At 51.4% G+C, this 23,251-nt stretch overlaps 1 protein-coding gene across 7 annotated transcripts; it reads left to right on the top strand.

Annotated features, from left to right (window-relative positions):
* The first annotated feature begins 5,694 nt into the window (after window positions 1-5,694).
* TMEM161A (transmembrane protein 161A) lies at window positions 5,695-23,251 on the top strand. 7 transcript variants are annotated; one of them, XM_087443457.1, is made up of 12 exons: window positions 5,695-6,726; window positions 9,069-9,172; window positions 10,047-10,127; window positions 10,491-10,588; window positions 10,765-10,846; window positions 11,806-11,957; window positions 21,422-21,482; window positions 21,580-21,723; window positions 21,825-21,938; window positions 22,095-22,269; window positions 22,392-22,488; window positions 22,717-23,251. In XM_087443457.1, exons 1-12 carry the CDS (start codon window positions 6,706-6,708, stop codon window positions 22,968-22,970), a joined length of 1,383 nt encoding a protein of 460 aa, XP_087299583.1. In that variant the 5' UTR covers window positions 5,695-6,705; the 3' UTR covers window positions 22,971-23,251. The 7 variants fall into 7 exon arrangements, with proteins under 7 accessions (XP_087299583.1, XP_087299580.1, XP_087299582.1 ...); XM_087443455.1 differs by having other exon boundaries at window positions 5,696-6,726; window positions 10,690-10,846; XM_087443454.1 differs by lacking the exon at window positions 10,491-10,588 and having other exon boundaries at window positions 10,690-10,846.

The following is a 23,251-nucleotide window of genomic DNA, read 5'->3' on the forward strand; positions in this document are numbered from 1 at the left end:
ATCCACGGCCAGGGGCTCCTTTCCCTCTTCCTGTGCGTGCATCCACCAATAAAACACGCGGCGTCCGTGGACGAAACTCTCTGTCGCTGCGCAGAGCCACCCCCCGCCCGGGTCTCCCCCAGCGGCCTCTCCAGAATCCGCCCCTGAGAGGGGAACTCGAGGGCAGGTGGGGTGCCAGGGAGCACAGCTGGTGGGGGTGGCGACATGAGAGGAGGAGCCCTGCAGGGGGCGCCAACGGGCACCTGACGCCGTGGGCAGTGGGGGGGTCCTGGAGGACCCCGCAGGGTGCGCACTTAGAGTGGTTGCACCTCAGGAGCGAGGAGCTGGGCCATTTACCCGCCAACTCCTGGGAGTGTCCGGTGGTGGCCTCAGGTGGAAGCCCCCAAGCTGGGCGCAATCGCTTCCAGCAAGAAGCAGCCACTACACTGTTCGTCTTTTAAGTGGGCATATCCCTTGATCCCTTGACCCAGCAATTCCCTTCCACTGGAGGGAGGAGGGAGCTGGGGGTTTATCCACCCACTTCCGGGGGCACAAACTCCTCCCCCACACACACCCCGGGGCCTGTCCTGTGTGTGAGGGCCGACTTGGGGGTTCAGGAGTCATAGGGAGCTCATCCTCAGTCCAGCCACCCCCCAGGTGGTCTCGGTGGGATCCTTATAACACTCAGATCTGCCCCTGACTCAGCTGCCCCCACCCCACCCTGCCCGTTTCCCACCCTGGCGCTGGCCCTGAGCCCCCTAGAATACTTGCAGTTCCAACGCCAGGGCCATGCTGGTCCTTCCTCCTGGACCACCTCCCTCAAACCCCAACTCATCTCCTTTTTAGACTGCTTCCTACCCTCCAAGGCCCAGCTCCATGTCCCCTCCTCCAGGAAGCCCTCTGCACTGCTCCAAGCTGAGAAACTAGCTCTGACTGCTAGCCTAAGCAGACAAAGGGTTTGTTGAGTGGAGATCACAGATTTGGACTGGAATGTAGAAAACAGGGAGTGTTGGCATCAGCCCTTGTGGGATTTGCCTCACCCCCCAGTCGCTCTGCCAAGATCCAAAGTTGACTCGTCCAGCTCAGCCAGGAGTGGGCAAGTCAGCTTGACCAACACTTTCAAGACCCTTGTCCCCTCTTGTCACCCCAGCGCTCCACAGAAGGGCTTTTTCAGTAAAATCCAATGTCTTGATTCCACCGTTATCGCACACTGCCCTGGATGATGGATACGGAGATGAAGCGTGTGCGTAACAGGCTTCAAAATCAGTCACGCTCCCTGGAATTCAGCACCTCCCCTTCTCCTGTAGTCCTCCCTCTCCAGCCAAGACTTTGGGTGGACTCCTTTGTTTGTTTGTTTTTTTTGTGAGGAAGATGGGCCTGAGCTAACATCCGTGCCCATCTTCCTCTACTTTATATGTGACGCTGCCACAGCATGGCTTGATAAGCGGTGTGTCAGTGCGCGCCAGGGATCAGAACCTGCGAACCCCAGGCTGCCGCAGCCTAGCACATGCACTTAACCGCTATGCCACAGGGCTGGCCCCTGGGTGGACTCCTTTGAGGGACAGAGGGAGAGGGCAAATATGTAAAGTGACAGACCTTTTTGTGAGGTAGGGGCACTCTTTTAAGTGGCCGTGTGTAGAGTGCCATCCACAAGCCAGACCCAGGCTGGGGTTTGCCCTCCACGATCTTCCCAGTCCTCAACACCTTCATCCGCAGTGAGGTTGGGGCTTTGGGGTCCCAGTTTCTAGGGGAGGAACATGGCATGATCAAAGTTTATAAAGCCCCCCTCCCTGGGCTTTTGTGGTAGGGGGGTGGGGTGGGGTCCAGCGGCAAGAGCGACAGGAGGCCAAGGGGCAGTAGAGGGATACTCCATGGTGTGTTTGGGGATAAAGCCACCAGGACCCCTGGATGGCTCTGATGTGGGGGTAAAGGGAAGAGGGTGCCATGGGCACCTTGCAGCCTCTGACCTGGATGGGGGTGATGGGGGACCCCCCTCTTGCACTGGGAAGCCTGCAGAGAATGCATGGTGTGGGGTGAACTCAAGGCCTCTGTAGAGTGTCCGAGTGAGGCTGGAGGGTTCTCTCATCCAACTCAGACTCGGGTCCTAAATCCTCCCCACCTGCTCCCTTCTGTCCCCACTCACCCTCAGAGGAGGGGTGAGCCGCTGTCCCCACTGCAGCCTATGACAGTGGACTCTGGGGATCCAGCCGTGCACACAGCCCTCGCCACCCCCAGTAGCCCCATCGCTGTGGGCACCATGGTCACAGGGAGGGTGCGAATTCTCCACCTGATTACCGTTCTGGGGATCTTGCTCAGGTCACAAGGACCCTGGCCATTCACATGGGGTGGATGAACTACCTACCTGGTGGTCCCCACAGTGTTGCAGTCACAGCTCCCCACACAACCAGACACAGGACCCCTGGGGGAAACAGGCACGGCCAGAGAGGGCCCCTTCTCAGCCTCTCGATCTCACCCTCATGGGGGACAGGAAGATGCACCAGTCCCTGAAGTCAGTGCCCACAGGCTAAGCTAAGTGTGGGGCTCATAAAAATGTGGGCTGTTTTCAAAGGCTGGCGTCCCCCAGGGCCGGTGGGTGTGGCTCTGTGTCCCCATTCCTGGGAGGCTGAACTTTCACCATCTGCCATCAGGTGGCGCCCAATGGTGTGCTTTGGATTCTGTGCTTCCCACTCAAAACGTAAAAATAAAATAGAAATAGTAATAAATAAATAAAACCCATCTTGGCTTCTAGGGGCTCCACCCCATGTTTTCTGGCTCTGAGCCTGGGGATGCAGAAAGGGCAGTGTCACAGGTCACATGTGTGTGTGTGTGTGATTATACATGTACAGCTTGGGGTGTCCCTGGGCCATAAGGGGACAGTGGGCAGGCTCCCGGCTCCTACAAACACCTCTGGGTCCAGACCCCAGCTCTGCTCCTGCTGGCTGTTTGGGGAAGAAGCAGGGAGGGTTGTGTGGGAGTGTCTTACCACCAGTCTTTCTAAGGACAACATGGTGACGTCAGCCAGGCCCCATGTCACCGTCAGAAGGGCCCTGAGTCTCCCAGGAGCTCGGTCATTGGTTAGAAGCACTGTGAGAAGCATGGCCTGGGCACAGACATGGTGATGGAAGTTGGAGATCTGAGATCTGCGTTTTCGAGAGCACCATAAATAGAGATCGTGGAACCATCAGTGTGGCATGAGAGTGTGGACCTCAGTGTAGTCAGAGAATGTGGGGTGTTAGTGTAGAAAGACGTAGAGAGCATCCACTGAGGATCCACTGAGGATCGGGGAACATGGAATACCCAGTGTAGGACACAGATTGTGGATCCGCCCAGTAGAGGATAGAGAATGAGGAATGTCCAGTGTACAATGGGTAACATGGCACATCCAATGTAGAACAGAGTGAGGAACGTCCAATGTAGAACAGAGATGTTCAGCAAACAATGAAGGACGAAGTACACGGACCAAGAGAAGACTTTGGCATTTGCTCTACATGAAGTGGGAGCCATGGATGGTTGTGAGCAGAGGAGGGACATGGCTCAAGTGTTAACAGGCACCATCAAGGTGCTCAAGGGAAAACAGACTGTGGGGGACGGGGTAGGGGATGGGGGATGGAAGCCACAGGAGGCCAGGGAGGAGGGGACTGCAGGCGAGAGATGATGGAAGCTGGACTGGGTGGAGGCTGTGAAGCCAGGTGGGAGTGCGGTTCCGCTGGCAAGGTGACAGATCAAGTGTGGGGCGAGAGAGGAGTCAAGGCCAACTCCAGAGTTTGTGGATAAGCACCTGGAGGATGGAGCTGCCTTTTCTGCAGTGGAGGCTGCAGAGGGATGATGGGGAGCTCCTGGGGCCGGAATTTGGTGAGTTGCCCATGGTTCCCCTTGTTGGGGTGCTGTGACACCTGGACTCATAAGTCCCATACCCAGAGTATGAAGTAGAGATTTGGGCCTCTTGGGACCTCAGTATCTTCATCAATTCAATGGAGTCTGGCCACCCTGGCCTGCTGGAGGGAGCATATGAGTCAGTCCCACCTCCCTTAGCAGTGGGCCTGCAGCAAATGCCCCCCCTTTCTTTCTTGGCCCCCCTTCTCTGACACCCTCCCTAAGTCCCAGCTTCCCTGGATCCCATCCCTGAGGGGCATCTCATGGGCCCCATGTGGGTCCTGGGAAATCCCAGTGATCCTCACCCCCACTGTCACTCACCCTCTCTGAAGGGGATATTCTGAATCCAAAGGACCAAAGTCACAGTGAATCCCCTGCAAACAGACATCCACATACGCTCATAAACAAAGACAGAAACACCCACAGAGACGAGGCAATCAATTACATGGGCCCCACTCACAGGTACCCACCCCATAAAGACCCTCAGACATCGTCACACCCACGTCCATGTCCACACCCAGGCAGACACATTTATCCTTAGAAACACAGGTGGCAAAACGTAGGCACCTATTGCTAGAAGCCCTTTCCTCCAAGCCCTGAAACAGAAAACATCAGAACATCGGATTCCTGAGGCTGACATTTGGTCCTTGATCCAGCCATGACTGAAGCTGACACTACTTCTAGAGCTTTTCTCTTTTTTGCTGAAGCTTATATGAGTTGGATTTTTTTTTTTTGGCTCCAGAGTTTTGGCTGATAGAGATAAATAAGGCTTTTGCCAGGTGAAAAAGATTGAGAAAAGAGGCATTCCAAGATGGAAGGCAGCATTTACAGAGGCCTAGAGGTATGAGATAGCATGGCCGGTGGCAAGATGTATAATAGTGTGCATAATAGTGCTGGCATGAGACTGAAGTCAGGAGAGGGGTCTGAATGCAGTCTGTGCACTTAGGAGTCTAGTCGGTGGGAGTCATTGAATGTTCTTCTTTTAGAGGTTTTCTTTCTTTTTCTTTGTGAAGAAGATTAGCCCTAAGCTAACATCCGTTGCCCATCCTCCTCTTTTTTTTTGCTGAGGAAGACTGGCCCTGGGCTAAAATCCTGCCCATCTTCCTCTACTTTATATGGGACACCACCAAAGAGTGGCTTGACAAATGGTTCTTCGTGAGCCAAGATCCGAACCTGTGAACCCGGAGCGTGCGCCGCATTGAATGTTCTTGATCAGGGTAGTTCCATGCTGAGAACTACCCAGCGAGAGACAGTGTGTGGATGAATGAATGTATTCCCCGCAGACCTGCAAGACAGGTGCAGGTAAGGCCGCCCTGTGGCTTAGCAGTTAAGTGTGCGCGCTCAGCTGCTGGCGGCCCAGGGTTCGGAACCCCGGGCGCGCACCTACGCACCGCTTCTCTGGCCGTGCTGAGGCCACGTCCCATATGCAGCAACTAGAAGGATGTGCAGCTATGACATACAACTATCTACTGGGGCTTTGGGGGGAAAAATAAATAAATAAAAAATTAAAAAAAAAAAGACAGGTGCAGGCGAGGAGACTGAGACTTGGAGAGGGCGGCCACGCAGGGGTCCCAGATACAGTCCTGACTCAACTGTGACGTGAGCTTGTTGAGAGTCTTCGAACTACAACTTCCGGCATGCAAAGCGAGCGACCTTGTACCTCGTGACTTACCCAAGCTTGATGATTGGTCGCTCAGGCTGTTTGTCAGATCAGGGTCGGCTCTGATTGGTCGAGTTCTACGAGCTCCCCGAGCCCCGGGCCCGTGGTTCGCTCACCGCGCTCCGGGCCGCGACATGGTGAGCCGGCGACCGCAGGGTCGGGGGTCCCTGAGGGGCTAGAGGTCCCGCCGAGGGCGTCCAGGGAGACGCCGACGGGACGAGGGTCCCTTTGTAGGGATTGGTGGCTCAGAGGGACTCGGAGTCACGCTGAGGGCCGGCCGCGTGTCCCTCTCTCGCGTCAGAGCCTCGCTCCGGGACCTATGAGGGGGCGGGGGTCGTGCTGCGGGGACTGGAACCCTCTGAGCGTTCTGGGGCTCTGGCAAGTCTCTGGGGACCCTCTAGGGCCTGGAGTCCTGCCCAGGGGTGGTGGCCCCGCCCACGGGACTGGGGCTCGAGCACTTTCGGGCCCCACGAGGGAGATCTAGGGACGAGAGTCCTGAGGAAGCGTGGTCTATCGGGGGTCCCTACGGTATCGGGGTGCGTGGACGGGCCAGGGAGCACTGAGAGGAGGCACCAGGCCCAGGGATCGAGGTGGCTCAGAGAGGGCGAGGGTCCCGGAATTGCAGACGGCTTGTTGGAACCCTCAGGTCTCACGCGGCTCCGGGTGCAACCCATTGAGTCAGGTCTTCCAACTTAGCCCAGCCCCTAGGGGGCAGGCTGGTGCGGGGCGAGGTTGGGGACCCCCAGCCCCGAAGGGGTTCAGACTGGGCAGAGGGAGGGACAGGCTGGAGGGGCCCGGATGGCGGCCTGACCCTGCCTGGGCGAGGGGTCCCCGAGGAGGGGCGTTGGCGGTGGGCCTGAAGGAAGAGGGTTGATGGAGGGGTGGTTGAAAGTGAGGGTCGTAGGGCCGGCCCTGTGGCTTGGTGGTTAAGTGCGCGCGCTGCGATGCTGGTGGCCCGGGTTCGGATCCCGCGTGCGCATCGAGGCACCACTTCTCCGTTCATCCTGAGGCTGAGTCCCGCATACAGCAACTAGAAGGATGTGCAGCTACGACATACAACTATCCACTGGGGCTTTGGGGGGAAAAAATAAAATAAAATAAATCTTTAAAAAAAAAAAAAAAGAAAGTGAGGGTCGTTACCGGCAGGGGCGCAGGACGCTGTGGGTGAGGAGGGAAGGGCTCTCGGGAACAGGATGGAGGAAAGTCGCACTGATGTGAGTTAGCATGATTCTCAGATTCTCGGGTCCGAGATCCAGGGAAAGGCTTTGAGCAGGGGGAGGGACGTGGCCTGATGGGAGGCTCCAAAAGATCTTTGGAGATCTACAGAGCGTGGACCCCAAGACCGAGGTTGCTGTGGGGCAGGACATGAGAAACATGCCTGGACGGACCTCTGGAGCCTTAGGTGGAGAGATGGGTGCCTTTCTTCCCTCCTTCCCTTCCCTCCTCCTTCTTCCATCCTTCCTTCTTTTACCCCTTCGCTCCCTCCCTCTCTCTCTCCCTCTCTCATTTCTTCTGTCCTTCCTGTCCTAGGTGCTGGGACCGCAGTTTGAACTACGGGTCCCCTCCCTGGAAGGTGTGGGAGGATGACGGGTCAGCGATGGAGAGCCGGGGGGGGGGGGGCGGGAGGGCCTCTAAGAACCGAGTGGTTGGACGCAGGGAGGGCTCCGGGGAGAGCCGGGCAGTGAGGCGGGATGGTCTTGAGCTGAGTCCTCCGGGCCTTGAGGGCTGCGGAGCGGAGTTGCGCGTTGACTGTAAGATGTGTGGAAGGGCCTGGGCCGCCTGCTGCGCTGTGTCCGCGGGATGATGGGCGGTTGCGGGGGCCACCCAGGAAGGGCCTGGAGGAGCCACGGTCTGCCGGCTCGGCAGAGAGGTCTGGGCTGGAGGTGCCTCTGTGTTGGGGTCGTGCTGGGCCGAGTCGGTGGTTAAAACCCTGGCAGAGGATGGGGTCACAGGGGAGAGGCCACAAAGGGAGGAAAAACAGGCAGAGGCGCCCGAGGCTCTGAAGTTTGGAGAGGGGCTAGTGGGAAGCGCTGGAGGGGCGCCCGAGGAGCTGAAGAGGGGTCCTAGGAGGAACGGCAGGCCTCGAAGAGGCCCGGCCCACTGGGCTTGTGGGGGCCCACCGACCGTGCCCGTTCACATGCCCCCGGTCATTAGTGCCCGCTAGCCAGTCTGCACTTGGGGGTGGGGGAGGTGAGCAGTGAGACTAGGAGACTAGTGAGACTAGAAAGATGGCGTCACAACCTCATCATTGAAAAAACATTCTAGTCTCAGTTTACAAGTGACAGGCATAGAGAAAATATCCTATTAGTGGGTTATTTTAAGGGTGGATTTCTCATTACAGTGCTAGGCCGGATTTTCATCACACCAGAGTTTCTCCCATTAAAGTTAGCTTATTTTTGCCTGATTAAAAGATAATTTTAATAATTAATTTTAATATTAATCTTTATTTCATTTTAGTTGTTAATTATAATACCATAATACTAGTAGACAGCTCTCCTGAGCACATAATTTTACATAATTACATAATTACTGATAGCAATTGGATATTTACTGCATTCAAGCAGGCAAACCCAGCTTCAGCTTCAGACTGATTACCAAAAACATTTCTTCTAAAACGTTTTAAAGTAGGTATGTGAAAACGTGTTATGAATTGTTGAAAAGGTTGTTACAGGGGGCTGGCCCGGTGGCATAGTGGTAGGGTTCGTGTGCTCCGCTTGGGTGGCCCGAGGTTCACGGGTTCGGATCCCAGGCTCGGACTTGTGCACAGCTTATCAAGCCATGCTGTGGCGGCGTCACATATAAAGTAGAGGAAGATGGGCATGGAGGTTAACTCAGGGCTAATCGTCTTCACAAAAAAAAAAAAAAAAAGGTTCTTACATAGAACTTGGTGAGAAAATTCCTAATTAAAAAAAAGTCATCCCACTCAAATGTGTAAGTCTTTATGCTGAAACAGGTAGTGGCCAGAAATAGACGCTTTCCATGGAGGTTGATTACAAAGGGAGGGAGAGGAAGAGAGGGTGATGGAGCCTTCAGGGATAATTAAAGATGGGAAAGTCTTTGGGGGACCCGGCCACCAGGGTGAAGGTTGAAGCTAGAAGCTCACTGGAGACACAGTTGGTGCGTGGGTGGGACTGTGGGAGAAGAGCTGCTTTCACTGGGTGTGCCAGGCTCCTGGTCCGTCGGCAAGGTGGTGATGAGAGTACAGGAAACAGAATAGGAAGCACCCCATTTCCAGATGAGGAAACCGAGGCTCAGGAAGATTAAAACCCGAAATCCATAGTAAAAGCCCGAACCGAACACCAGTCTCTGCTCCAGCACGTGCTCTCCGCCACCCCACACCCCAGCGAGGTCGAGGTGGTGGTGGGGATCCGCGCTCAGCAGGGGCTCAGGGCTGGGTCTGAGCTCACCCCAGGCCCCTTCGCCAAGATGCAGCTGGAGCCTGGGAGGGCCCTCCCTCCCCCACCTGGCCCCAGTGTCTCTATAAATAGCCGGGGTTCCGAAGGAGTGAGCTTGTGACCGTCTGGCAGGCACTGCCCTTCATGTCCCCTCCCTCCAGGCGGTCCTCGGAGTGCAGCTGGTGGTGACCTTGCTCACTGCTACCCTCATGCATAGGCTGGCGCCGCACTGCTCCTTCGCGCGCTGGCTGCTCTGCAATGGCAGGTGAGCCACGCACCCTCCCCGGGCGGTGGGAGGAGCCCCGCCGAGCCCCGCCCCCCTGCGCCGCCAGCAGCACCCCCCCCCCCGCACGGCGTTTTAATTGTTTTTTGTTTTTTGTGTGTTTTTTTGTGAGGAAAATCAGCTGTGAGCTAACATCCATGCCAATCCTCCTCTTTTTGCTGAGGAAGACTGGCCCTGGGCTAACATCCATGCCCACCTTCCTCCACTTTATGTGGGACGCTGCCACAGCATGGCTTGACCAGCAGTGCGTTGGTGCTCGCCCGGGATCGAGCCAGCAAACCCCTGGCCGCCGCAGCAGAGCGCGCGCACTTAACCGCTTGCGCCGCCTGGGCGGCCCCTTAATTGTTTTTTTAAACAACTTTATTGAGATGTAATTGGTGTATAATAAACTGAAAATATTTGAAGTGCACAGTTGGGTCAATTTTGACAGCTGTAGACCCGTGAGACCGTCCCCTCCCTCGAAAGAGCAATTGTTTCCCCTACTTCTCTGCCTTCCTGTAACCCAACCCCCTTCCACCCTACTCTCCCTACCAGCGCTTTCCCGCAATGCTTTGGTCCCTGTTTGGGTCTTGGAGGCTTCCTGAGATATGGTGGGAACTGAACTCTCTCCTCAGGACAATGCACACACCTGCTCCACCAGGAGAGTTAGCCAGCAGATTCAGGGGTGTCCAGGATGCCCGCTGCACTCGCCCAGCCAGCCCAGCCCACCTTCCGGGCCTTCAGTGGCCCCTGCCCGTCCTGTCCCGTATGGCGTTTCAGGGCCAGCCCTACCTCTGACTCTAGTCCCGGGTTTGGGGGTCCACTGCCTTGATCCCCCTGTGCCCGAGCTTTCCTGACTGCCCATCTTTGCCCTCAGTCTCTTCCGATACAAGCACCCATCAGAGGAAGAGCTTCGGGCCCTGGTGGGGAAACAGAGGCCCAGAGGCAGGAAGGAGCGGTGAGTGAGCCCCAGCCTTTGGTGAACGGCTCCCGCCCTGGGCAGGGTGGGGGGCGGCAGCACAAGGCCTGCCCTGCCAGCTCTGGGCACAGGGGAGAGTCGGGGTGCCCCAGGAGGAGATGGTCATCGGCACTCATTGAGTGCCTCCAGCCAGCATCTGATGCTTATTGGAAGTGCTCTGGGCCAGCCCTGTGGACTGGTGATGCCGGCACCCTGGTGTGCAGAGGAGACCCAGGCTGGGGGAGAAGGTACCTCCCGGGCCAGCTCCTTCTGTGCTCTGAGGGTGCTGGGGTGGGATGGGCTGCTGTGGGTGACTGGGAAGGGGAGGAACGGAAGATACTGCTCTGACACCTTCCCCACCAGTTGGGCCAATGGCTACGGTGAGGAGAAGCCGTTGTCTGTGCCCCGAGACGCCCCTTTCCAGCTGGAGACCTGCCCCCTCACGGCCGTCGATGCCCTCGGTAACAAGCCCACTGGGTCCCCAACTCCCCTCTTGGCCCACGCCAGGTGGGATGGGAGCGTCCTGGGTGGGCGGCCGCGGCTGAGCGGCGTGTCCCCGCAGTCCTGCGCTTCTTCCTGGAGTACCAGTGGTTCGTGGACTTCGCCGTGTACTCCGGCGGCGTGTACTTCTTCACAGAGGCCTACTACTATGTGCTGTGCCCGGCCAAGGAGACCAACATCGCCGTGTTCTGGTGCCTGCTCACCGTGGCCTTCTCCATGTATCCTTCCTCCAGGTTCCTTGGGTAGGGCTGGTGGGAGGCATGTGGGAACCGGACCCCCCCCAAACTGCTATATCAGTTATTGACTGCTGTGTCACAAACCTCCCCAAAACTCGGTGGGATAAAGCAGCCGCTGTTGGACTGGCTCTGGCTTTGGGCTGGGCTCAGCTGGGTCAGCAAGTCTCCTTCCATTCCATGAGGTCCAGCCATCCTGGCCATCCCACAGGCTAGCCCCAGCTTCCTCACTGCAGGAGCTGAAAGGCCAGAAGGAAGAGCGGCCTCTGCCGGCCTCCTGGGGCTTTGCCCAAAGTCAGCCCACACCTATCCCTGTCCATCCTCTTGGTCCAAGCAGGTCACCAGGCCAGCCCAGAGGCAGAGGCGGGAAAAGAGAAGGCCCACTCCGTAATTTTTTTATTAAGCTGCATGGAGAGCAGAGGCAAACCCATGACTTTGAGAACCCCAGTCAGAGAAAATGTCCTGAAATGAGCTTGTGAAGAAGGGAAGCCTATCTTGATACCCACACTGGTTCCGGAAAGCCCCATGGGTCTCTTTCAGGGCAGACTTTCAGATACAGCCCCTGTATCTGATAGCTTCTCAGAGGAAGAGGAAATTCACCTGCTGTGAATGCCACCAGAAGACTAGGTGGGCAAGGAGGCGGGACCACTGGGAGACAGACTTGGTGGCCATTTCTAAGTGGCCACAGGTAATGTGATGAGCCAAGCTGGAGGCCAGGCCCAGGCACACCCCCACGCCACTGACACAGGCATGAGCAGCCCTGGGCCTTGTGTCCTGGGCTTGTTCAGCGTCTCACTCTTCTCCTTCATCACTCCCCTGCTCCCTGGGTCTCCAAACCCAAGCTCTGGTGTTTGTGTTCTGGAGTTGAGGGATGACTGGCGGGGAGTGGTGGAATGGGGGAGGGGCACTACCTGTGTTCGAGGCCTCCTTAGCCCTGTCCCCAGCAAGGTGTTCCTGACAGTAACCCGGCTGTACTTCAGTGCGGAGGAGGGGGGCGAGCGCTCCGTCTGCCTCACCTTCGCCTTCCTCTTCCTGCTCCTGGCCATGCTGGTGCAGGTGGTGCGGGAGGAGACCCTCGAGCTCGGCCTGGAGCCAGGTACGTGCAGTGGGGGGCATGAGGTTACACCTCCATCACTCCCTCATGTAAGCTGTCCAGGCTGGGGTTTAAGTGACTTGTTCCACTGGCACATAGTAGGTGAAGGAGGGGACTCCTGGGGCCCGAGCAGTCTCCATGGGTGCTTGCCACCCTGGGCACCCCCTTGGGGTTTGGGGACGAGAGGACACCCCGTCTCATTGTCTCTGATGGACGCCGGCACTGTAGCTCTTCACATGGGCACTTCTGTTCCCTCCAGTTGTCGCCTACCCAGCAGCCACAGTGACTTAATATTTACCTATTCTAATTTAATTTGGGGAGGAAATAGGTAAATGGTATAAAATTCATAAAGTACAAGAGGACAAAGAATAAAGAGTAAAAATCACCCTTCCACACTGGTTCTCCTCCCCAGAGGGAACCTAGGGCACCACTTTCCTTTATTCACATAAATCAGTAGCATATATGGCTCTACACCTTGTCCTTTTCTTTTAAAAACAATAAATATTGGAAGTTGTCCCTTGACACTACATACAGTGTTGTTTTTTTGTAACGGCTACGTGGTGTTTCATTTTATGGATGTTCTATCTTTATTTAACCAGGCCCCTATTCATTGACATCTAAGTCTTTTGTTATTAAACGTTGTTGCACAAAACCATGTTGTTATACAACAATCTTGTATGGGAACAGCCTTGTGCATGTGGCCCTGTGCAAGAAAGTGCATTTGTAATTTTGATAATGTGGCACATTGCCCTTCAGGAAAAGATGTATGAACATGCTTATTTCCCCACACCCTCTTCAATGTGTTTTCTCAGACTTTTTCTGTCTTGGCTGATCTGATGGGTGAAAATATAAGTGAGGTTGAGCATCTTTTCATATGTTGAAGAGCCATTTCTAGCTCCCTTTCAGAAAAGATCTGTTATTTTGCCCAGTTTTCTACTGGGTTGTTGACCCTTATTGATTTGTAGGAGCTCTTTATATATGAAGGAAAGTAACCTTTGTATGTGATAGGAGTTGCAAATATTTTTTTTTATTTTTTTATTTTCCCCCCAAAGCCCCAGTAGATAGTTGTATGTCATAGCTGCACATCCTTCTAGTTGCTGTACGTGGGATGTGGCCCCAGCGTGGCCGGACAAGCAGTGCGTCGGTGCGCGCCCGGGATCCGAACCCGGGCCGCCAGCAGCGGAGGGGCTGGCCCCCATCTTAACCATTTTTAAGTGCACAGTTCAGTGGCATTAAGTGTATTCACATTGTTGTGCAGCCATCACCACCATCCACCTCCAGATCTCTTTTCATCTTGCAAAACTGCAACTCTGTCCCACTAAACACTAACTCCCCTCCCCTTCCCCCAGCCCCTGGCACCCACCATTCCTTTCTGTCTCTGTGAATCTGACTCCTCTAGGGACCTCACATAAGTGGAATCACGCAGTATGTGTCTTTTTGTGTTTGCCTTCTTTCACTTGGCATAATGTCCTCAAGGTGCATCCATGCTGTAGCATGTGTCAGAATTTCCTTCCTTTTTAAGGCTGAATAATATTCCACTGTATGGATATGCTGCATCTTGCTTATCCACTCATGTGTGGATGGACAGTTACATTGCTTCCATGTTTTAGCTATTGTAAAAAATGTTGCTATGGGCCGGCCCCGTGGCTTAGCGGTTAAGTGCGTGCACTCCACTGCTGGCGGCCCGGGTTCGGATCCCGGGCGCGCACCAACGCACCGCTTCTCCGGCCATGCTGAGGCCGCATCCCACATACAGCAACTAGAAGGATGTGCAGCTATGACATACAACTATCTACTGGGGCTTTGGGGGGAAAAACATAAATAAATAAAATCTTTAAAAAAAAAAAAATGTTGCTATGAACATGGACATACAAAGATCTCTTCAAGTCCCTGCTTTCAATCTTTTTATACACCCAGAAGTGGAATTGCTGGATCATGGGGTAATCCTACGTTTAATTTTTTGAGGAACCAACAAACTGTTTTCCACAGCAGCTGCACCATTTTACATTCCCACAACCCACGTACAAGGATTCTAACTTTTCCATGTCCTCACCAACATTTGCTATTTTCTGTTGTTGTTGTTTTTTAAGAATAGCCATCCTAATGGGTGTGATGGTATCTCGTAGTTTTGATTTGCATTTCCCTAATGATTAGTAATGTTGAGCATCTTTTAATGTGCTTGTTGACCATTTATATATTTTCTTTGGGGAAATGTCTATTCAAGACCTTGCCCCATTTTTGAATTGGGTCGTTTGTTTTTTTGTTGTTGAGTTTTAGGACTTCTGTATATATACTGCATATTAATCCCTTATCAGATATATGATTTGAAAATATTTTCTCTCATTCTATGGGTTGCCTTTTTACTCCATTTATAGTATCTTTTGATGCATAATTTTTTTTTCCTGAGGAAGATCAGCCCTGTGCTAACATCTGCCAATCTTCTTCTTCTTCTTTTTTTTTTGCTGAGGAAGACTGGCCCTGGGCTAACATCCGTGCGCATCTTCCTCCACTTTATATAGGACGCCGCCACAGCATGGCTTGCCAAGCGGTGCATCGGTGTGCGCCTGGGATCCAAACTGGTGAACCCAGGGCCGCCGCAGTGGAGCGCGTGCACTTAACCGCTTGCGCCACTGGGCCGGCCCCGATGCACAAAAATTTTTAATTTTCATGAGGTCCAATTTGTATATTTTTTATTGATGTCATAATAGTTTATAACATTGTGTAATTTTAGTTGTACATTATTATTTGTCAGTCACCATATAAATGTGTCCCTTCACCCCTTGTGCCCACCCCCCAACCCCTTCCCCCTGGTAACCACCAAACTGTTCTCTCTGTCCGTGTGTTAGTTGCTCTTCCACACATGAGTGAAATCATGCAGTGTTTGTCTTTGTCTGGCTTATTTCGCTTAATGTAATACCCTCCAGGTCCATCCGTGTTGTTGCAAATGGGATGATTTTGTCTTTTTTTATGGCTGAGTAGTATTCCATTGTGTATATATACCACATCTTCTTTATCCATTCATCTGTCGAGGGACACTTGGGTTGCTTCCACATCTTGGCTATGGTGAATAATGCTGCAGTGAACATAGGGGTGCATAAGCCTCTTTGGATTGTAGATTTCACGTTCTTTGGATAAATTCCCAGTAGTGGGATAGCTGGATCATAAGGTATTTCTATTTTTAATTTTTTGAGGAATCTCCATATTGTTTTCCATAGAGGCTGCACCAGTTTGCAGTCCCACCAGCATTGTATGAGGGTTCCCTTTTCTCCACAACCTCTCCAACATTTGTTATTGTTGTCTTGGTGATTATAGCCATTGTAATGGGTGTAAGGTGATATCTTAGTGTAGTTTTGATTTGCATTTCCCTGATGATTAGTGATGCTGAACATCTTTTCACTTGCCTATTGGCCATCTGTATATCTTCTGGGAAAAGTGTCGGTTCATATCCTCTGCCCATTTTTTGATCGGGTTGTTTGTTTTTTTGTTGTTCAGTTGTGTGAGTTCTTTATATATTATGGAGATTAACCCCTTGTCAGATATATGATTTGCAAATACTTTCTCCCCGCTGGTGGGTTGTCTTTTCATTTTGATCCTGGTTTCCTTTGTCTTGCAGAAGCTCTTTAGTCTGATGAAGTCCCACTTGTTTAGTTTTTCTTTTGTTTCCCTCGTCCGAGTAGACATGGAATTCGAGAAGATCTCTCTATGACCGATGTCAAAAAGTGTACTGCCTATGTTTTCTTCCAGGAGTTTTATAGTTTCAGATCTTGCCTTCAAGTCTTTGATCCATTTTGAGTTAATTTTTGTGTATGGTGAAAGAAAATAGTCTACTTTCATTCTTTTGCAAGTGGCTGTCCAGTTTTCCCAGCACCGTTTATTGAAGAGACTTTCCTTTCTCCATTGTATGTTCTTGGCTCCTTTGTCGAAGATTAGCTGTCCGTAGATGTGTGGTTTTATTTCTGGGCTTCTAATGCTGTTCCACTGATCTGTGTGTCTGTTTTTGTACCAGTACCATGCTGTTTTAATTATTATAGCTTTATGGTATATTTTGAAGTCAGGGGTCATAATGCCTCCAGCTTTATTCTTTTTTCTCAGGATTGCTTTAGCTATCTGGGGTCTTTTGTTGCCCCATATGAATTTTAGTATTCTTTGTTCTATTTCCGTGAAGAATGTCATTGGGATTCTGATTGGGATTGCATTGAATCTGTAGATTGCTTTAGGTAGCATGGACATTTTAATTATGTTTATTCTTCCAATCTATGTGCATGGGATATCTTTCCATTTCCTTTTTTTTTTTGGTGAGGACTATCAGCCCTGAGCTAACATCCATGCCAATCCTCTTTTTTGCTGAGGAAGACTGGCCCTGGGCTAACATTTGTACCTATCTTCCTCCACTTTATATGGGACGCCGCCACAGCATGGCCTGACAAGCAGTGCATCGTGCGCACCCGGGATCTGAACCCAGGCCACCAGCAGCGGAGCACGCGCACTTAACCGCTATGCCATGGGGCCGGCCCCATCTTTCCATTTCTTTATGTCATCATGGATTTCTTTCAATAATGTCTCATAGTTTTCATTGTATAGGTCTTTCACCTCCTTGGCTAAATTTATTCCCAGATATTTTATTCTTTTTGTTGCAATTGTAAATGGGATTGTCTTCTTGAATTCTCTTTCTGTTAGTTCATTATTAGAGCATAGAAGTGCAACTGATTTTTGTAAGTTGATTTTGTACCCTGCAACTTTGCTGTAGTTGTTGATTATTTGTAATAGTTTTCTGATGGATTCTTTAGGGTTTTCTATATATAAGGTCATGTCATCTGCAAACAGCGAGAGTGTCACTTCTTCTTCCTTTTATTCCTTTTCTTGCCTAATTGCTCTGGCCAAAATCTCCAGTACTATGTTAAATAGGAGTGGTGAGAGTGGGCACCCTCGTCTTGTTCCTGTTCTCAGAGGGATGGCTTTCAGTTTTTCGCCATTGAGTATGATGTTGGCTGTGGGTTTGTCATATATGGTCTTTATTCTCTTGAGGTACTTTCCTTCTATACCCATTTTGTTGAGAGTTTTTATCATAAATGGATGGTGGATCTTGTCAAATGCCTCCTCTGCATCTACTGAGATGATCATGTGGTTTTTATTCCTCATTCTGTTAATATGGTATATCACATTGATTGATTTTTGGATGTTGAACCATCCCTGTGTCCCTGGTATAAATCCCACTTGATCATGGTGTGTGATCTTTTTAATGTATTGCTGTATTCGGTTTGCCAATATTTTGTTGAGGATTTTTGCATCTATGTTCATCAGTGATTGGTCTGTAGTTTTCCTTCTTTGTATTGTCTTGTCTGGCTTTGGTATCAGGGTGATGCTGGCCTCATAGAATGAGTTAGGAAGTATTCCATCTTCCTCTAATTTTTGGAATAGTTTGAGAAGGATGGGTATTAAATCTTCTTTGAATGTTTGGTAAAATTCTCCAGAGAAGCCATCTGGTCCTGGACTTTTATTTTTGGGAGGTTTTTAATTACTGTTTCAATCTCTTTAGTTGTGATTGGTCTATTCAGATTCTCTATTTCTTCTTTTTTTTTTTTTTTTTTAAAGATTTTATTTATTTATTTTTTCCCCCCAAAGCCCCAGTAGATAGTTGTATGTCATAGCTGCACATCCTTCTAGTTGCTGTATGTGGGACTCGGCCTCAGGATGGATGGAGAAGTGGTGCCTCGGTGTGCGCCCGGGATCCGAACCCGAGCCACCAGCATCGGAGCGCGTGCACTTAACCACCAAGCCACGGGGCCGGCCCCTCTCTATTTCTTCTTGATTCAGTTTTGGGAGGTTGTGTGAGTCTAAGAATTTATCCATTTCTTCTAGATTGTCTAATTTGTTGGCATATAGTTTTTCATATTATTCTCTTATAATCCTTGGTATTTCTGTGGTATCCATTGTAATTTCTTCTCTTTCCTTTCTAATTTTATTTATTGGAGCCTTCTCTCTTTTTTTCTTAGTGAGTCTGTCTAAGGGCTTGTCAATTTTGTTTATCTTCTCAAAGAACCAGCTCTTTGTTTCATTGATCTTTTCTATGGTTCCAATTTGTCTATTTCTTATTTGTTGCCTTTGCCTTTGGTGTCATATCCAAGAAATCATTGCCAAGTCCAATGTTGTGAAGTTTTTCTGGGGCTATATGTCTTTTTTTTGTTGTTTATTTGTAAGGTTTCTTTATATATTCTGGATACTGATCCTTTGTTACATGTGTTGCACATACTTCCTTCTATCAAATCTGACACACCGTTATTTCATGAACCACTGAAAAAAGATAAAAAATGTGGTCACTTAAACTATTGCATGCTATCAATTGTCATATGTATCCCAATTTTAGAAAAGTTAAAATGTGTGGGAAAAAATGTGTATGTTGGAATTGATTAAATTCCCAATTTGTGGTGTGTCTTTTCACTTTCTTTGTGTTGTTTTTTCTTTAAAACAAAATTCCCAAATGTTTCATTTTGAAAAATTTCAAACCTACGGAGAAGTTGGAAGAATCCACTAATGAACCCTCATACGCCCTTGACCTAGATTCATTTGACCACCTTTGCATTATTTTCTCTCTGCACACACATGCACCACACATTTTTTTTTTTTTTTTGGCTGAGCCATAGTTACAGCCATCACCTCTGGCGCCTTTTGATGAAAAGAAGTTTGTTATTTTAGTTGATTTTTGTCTTAAAGAAATTCCCTTCCCTTCCCTACAATCAGAAAGACATTCTGTATTTTCTTCCACAATATTTCAAGTTTTGCTGTTCACACAAACCCTTAAACTCCTGGAAGTTCACTTTTGTGTTATGAGGTCGACATCACATTGAGTGTCTTCCATGGAATAACCTTGCTAAGCAATTGCATCTTTAGTGAATCGTGGAATCGTTTTGGTTTTCTTTCATCTTTTCCGATCCTTCTCCTTTTGTGTGGCTGGGATCTCTGGATTTTAGAGCAGCACCCTGGTCGGCTTCCTTTTCTTGTATCCAATTTCTTAGTTGGCTACTTAGCTCATTAATTTTCAGCCTCTTCTATTTCATTTATAGCATTTGAGGCTATAAATATTTTATTAAGTTCCACTTTTGTGTACCCCACAAGTTTTGACTTGTATTTTCATTTTCATTCATTTATAGGTATTTTAAAGTTTCTGTTGTGATTTCTTCTTAACTTATGAATCATTAAATAAGCGTTTTAAAAACTTCAAACGGAGAACCTTAAAAAAATTCTTATTTATTTCTAGCTTAATTGCACCGTGGTTACAGAAGACAGTCTATATGCAATAAATTCTTTAATATTTGGTAAGACTTGCCTTATGGCCTAGAATGTGATCAGTTTTTGTGACTATTCCACATGTTCTTTTTTGTGTGTGTGAGGAACATCAGCCCTGAGCTAACATCCATTGCCAATCTTCCTCTTTGTGCTGAGGAAGATTGGCCCTGGGCTAACATCTGTGCCCATCTTCCCCTACTTTTATATATGGGATGCTGCCACAGCATGGCTTGACAAGTGGTGCATCAGTCCGTGCCCGGATCGGAACCTGCGAACCCCGCAGCGCCAAAGTGGAGTGCGTGAACTTAACCGCTACGCCACCAGGCTGGCCCCCATGTTCTTGAAGAACATATATTCCCCGCCTCTATATATCGATAAATTCAAATCTCATCTTTCCTAACTTTTTGTCAGCCATTAAAGGGTTAATCTCCCTTTGGGATGGTGGAGCTCTTAATTTCTCCCGGTTGTTCTGTTAGTGTTTTCTTTGTATATTTTGAGGCTAATTGACAAGGTGTTTACAAGTTTACAAATTTAGATTTAGAACATCTTCCTGGTGAATCAGCCATTTTATCATGATGTATTGACCCCTTCTGATTCTAATAATATTTCTGTTTTAGTCTAGTTTATCTGGTATTAATATAGCCTGTCCAGCTTTCTTTTGATTAGTATTTGTCATATCTTTTTAACATCTAATTTCTTTCAACCTTCCAGTGACCTTATGTTGAGGTATGTCTCCTTTAAAACACAGATAGCTGGATATTTTCAATCAAGTCTCGCAGTCTGTATTGTTTAATTTCAAAGTTTAATCTGCTTACATTTATTGTGATTACTAACATGTTTGGCCTTGTTTCTATCATCTTACTTTTTCGCTTTCTATTTGTTCCTTTTTGGTTATTGCTGTTGACGTTGGCTGCCAGCCTAATTGTCCTTCCTTTATAGGTGATGGTCTGTCCTAACTCCCTGGCTGCTTTTTGGTCTCTTTGTTTTTGGTACTCTGCAGTGTCACCACAGTGTGTCTAGGTATGGCTCCTTTGTATTTACCTGGTTTGCTGTACTTTGCGTGTGCCACCATTCTGCAGACTTCTCCACCATTCTTTTCTGATAGCGCCTCTCCTTCCTTCTCCCCTCTCTCCGGGTTCTGATCTGACCTATGCTGGACTTTCTCTTCTGTCCTCCTTACCTCTTTTTTTTTTTTTTTTTTTTTGTGAGGAGATCAGCCCTGTGCTAACGTCCGCCAATCCTCCTCTTTTTTTTTTGCTGAGGAAGACGGCCCTGGGCTAACATCCGTGCCCATCCTCCTCCACTTTATATGGGACGCCGTCACAGCATGGCTTGCCAAAGCAGTGCGTCGGTGCGCGCCCGGGACCCGAACCAGCGAACCCCGGGCCGCCGCAGCGGAGCTCGCGCACCCAACCGCTTGCGCCACCGGGCCGGCCCCCCTCCTTACCTCTTAATCTCTCTTCATATTTCCCACTTTGTCTTTCTGAGTTGGAATCTGACTGATTTCTTCAGATCCAATTCATTAATTCCTCCTTTGGCTGTTTCTAATATGCTGTTTAATAACATATCATTTCAGTAATTATATTTTTCCTTTAGAAGAGCTTAATTGGTTCCTTTGCAAACCCATCCAGTTATCTGAGGTAGTCGCATGTCGCCCGTTCTGTGATTCCAGCTTTTATTTTCCTCAGTCATTTCACACATAATTGGTAATGCCAATTTCTGAAGTCCTTGGGGTCTAAACTTGTCTTTTATTTTTTTCTGCTGACTCTCCTTTATGGTGATTTGTTTCCTTGCGTGTTTGGTGATTTTGGTTGTGTTGATTTACTTTTACTTTGTGGGAAATCTGGGGGCCTGAACCGAGGATTCTTTCTAGGGCTTTGGTTTTCTCCTACAGGAGACCTTCATGTCCCTGCAGATTCCTGGTATAATCCAGGAAGCTCAGACTCAGTGCCGCCCCCCGACCCCATGTCTCCCAGTCCAATTGAGGGTGTCAGCCTGGTGCATTCTCCTGTTCTTTGAAAAGAGACACACACAACCAGAGCACAGTTGTCCTCATGCCTGGCACAGGGCCTGGCTGCCACTGGTGTGTTCCTACCTAAGAGCAAAAGGATGTCTGAAGGGACAGAGTAGGCTCTGAGGCCCCAGGGGCCTACTGAACACTGCCCTCTCCTTGTCTTCCCCAGGCCTGGCCAGCATGACCCAGAACTTGGAGCCACTTCTGAAGATGCAGGGCTGGGACTGGGTGTGAGTCCTGGGAAGGGAGGGGGAGCAGGGGCAGGCTGCGTCCTGCAGGTAGGGTGCTGACAGGCCTGGGACTGCCTGACTCTTCTCTTCTCCCCAGGCTCCCTCTGGCCAAACTGGCCATCCGTGTGGGGCTAGCGGTCGTGGGCTCCATGCTGGGTGCCTTCCTCACCTTCCCAGGCCTGCGGCTGGCCCAGACCCACCGGGATGCCCTGACCATGTCAGAAGACCAGCCCATGCTGCAGTTATGTTGGGGGCCTGATGGGTGGGGGTTAGGGAGCCTAAGGGAGAGGCTAGGGAGATGGTGGGTGCCTAGGCCTCACCACTCTGCTCCCTTGCCCCCAGGTTCCTCCTGCACACCAGCTTCCTGTCCCCTCTGTTTGTCCTGTGGCTCTGGACCAAGCCCATTGCACGGGACTTCCTGCACCAGGCACCTTTTGGGGGTACACCCTACTCCCTGTGAGTATGGGGGTGGGGCTGGGAAGGAGGGCGGCTGGGGACCCGTTTGTACTCCAGTCTCCAAAGCTCAAGGAGGAGCCTTGGGTCCTGGAGGAAAATCCCTGGTGGCGGGGGCGGGGTAGCTTCGCTAGCGCCCTCGCCCCTCACTCCGGGCAGGTTGTCCGACGCGGCCTTCGACTCGCTGCGCCTCTGGGTGCTGGTGGCTCTGTGTCTGCTGCGGCTGGCGGTGACCCGGCCCCACCTGCAGGCTTACCTGTGCCTGGCCAAGGCCCGCGTGGAGCAGCTGCGGCGGGAGGCCGGCCGCATCGAGGCCCGCGAGATCCAGCGGCGAGTACGGGCGCCCCGGGCAGGGAGGGAACCGGGAGCTCAGGGCGGGGCTCTGGGTCCCTGGGGCGTGGGGTCACCCGGAGCCCGGAAGGTGCCCTGCTGCAGCCACTGCTACCTGCCCACCAGGTGGTGCGGGTCTACTGCTACGTGACAGTGGTGAGTCTGCAGTACCTGACGCCGCTCATCCTCACGCTCAACTGCACGCTGCTGCTCAAGACGCTGGGTGAGGAGGAGCGGTCAGGGCGGGGCGGGGCGGAGGCGGAGCCGGGGCTTGGGTGAGGGCGGGGCCCGGAGATAGAGCAGGGGCGGGCCCACGGGTGGGGCGGGGCTTAGGTGGGGGCGGGGCCGGGAATGGGGCCGGGCAGAGGAAAGTCAGCTCTGCTGGGAGTCCGGGAGCCACACCCCGCTTGTGCCTCCACCCATGTCTCCCCCTACCATACTCCTCCCGCAGGTGGCTACTCCTGGGGCCTGGGCCGGGTCACCCCGCTGTCTCCCGCCCCATCCACGGGCAGCGATGGCCCGGTCGGCCCCTGGGAGGACGAGACCCAGCAGACTGCGGCCCGGATCGCCGGGGCCCTGAGCAGCCTGCTCACGCCCCTCTTCCTCCGCGGCGTCCTCGCCTTCCTCATCTGGTGGACCGCCGCCTGCCAGCTGCTCTCCAGTCTCTTCGGCCTCTACTTCCACCAGCACCTGGCGGGCTCCTAGCCGACTATGGGACACGGGCGCCCCCTCCGCTTGTGCCTCAGTGTCCCCAGGTGCAAGGCAGGCCTGGGAGTCCCCGCTGTGCCCGTCCCTTTACCACAGTGCCTGAGCCATGACTCCCTTGGACCCTCAGCTTCGGCCTGGAAACTGTCTTGGGCCGGGTGGCAGAGGGTCCCACGGCCATTGTTCCCAGAGTTCCCGGAGGTCGTGTGCCCAGTTTGACAACAGAGGGAGGGGCAATCTTCTGAACAAATAAAGGGGCAGGTCGCTTTTTACAAACAGGA

This window comes from Ceratotherium simum, chromosome 18, assembly GCF_057802395.1.
Source record: "Ceratotherium simum simum isolate JZ-2026a chromosome 18, ASM5780239v1, whole genome shotgun sequence".
Lineage (NCBI taxonomy): Eukaryota > Metazoa > Chordata > Mammalia > Perissodactyla > Rhinocerotidae > Ceratotherium > Ceratotherium simum.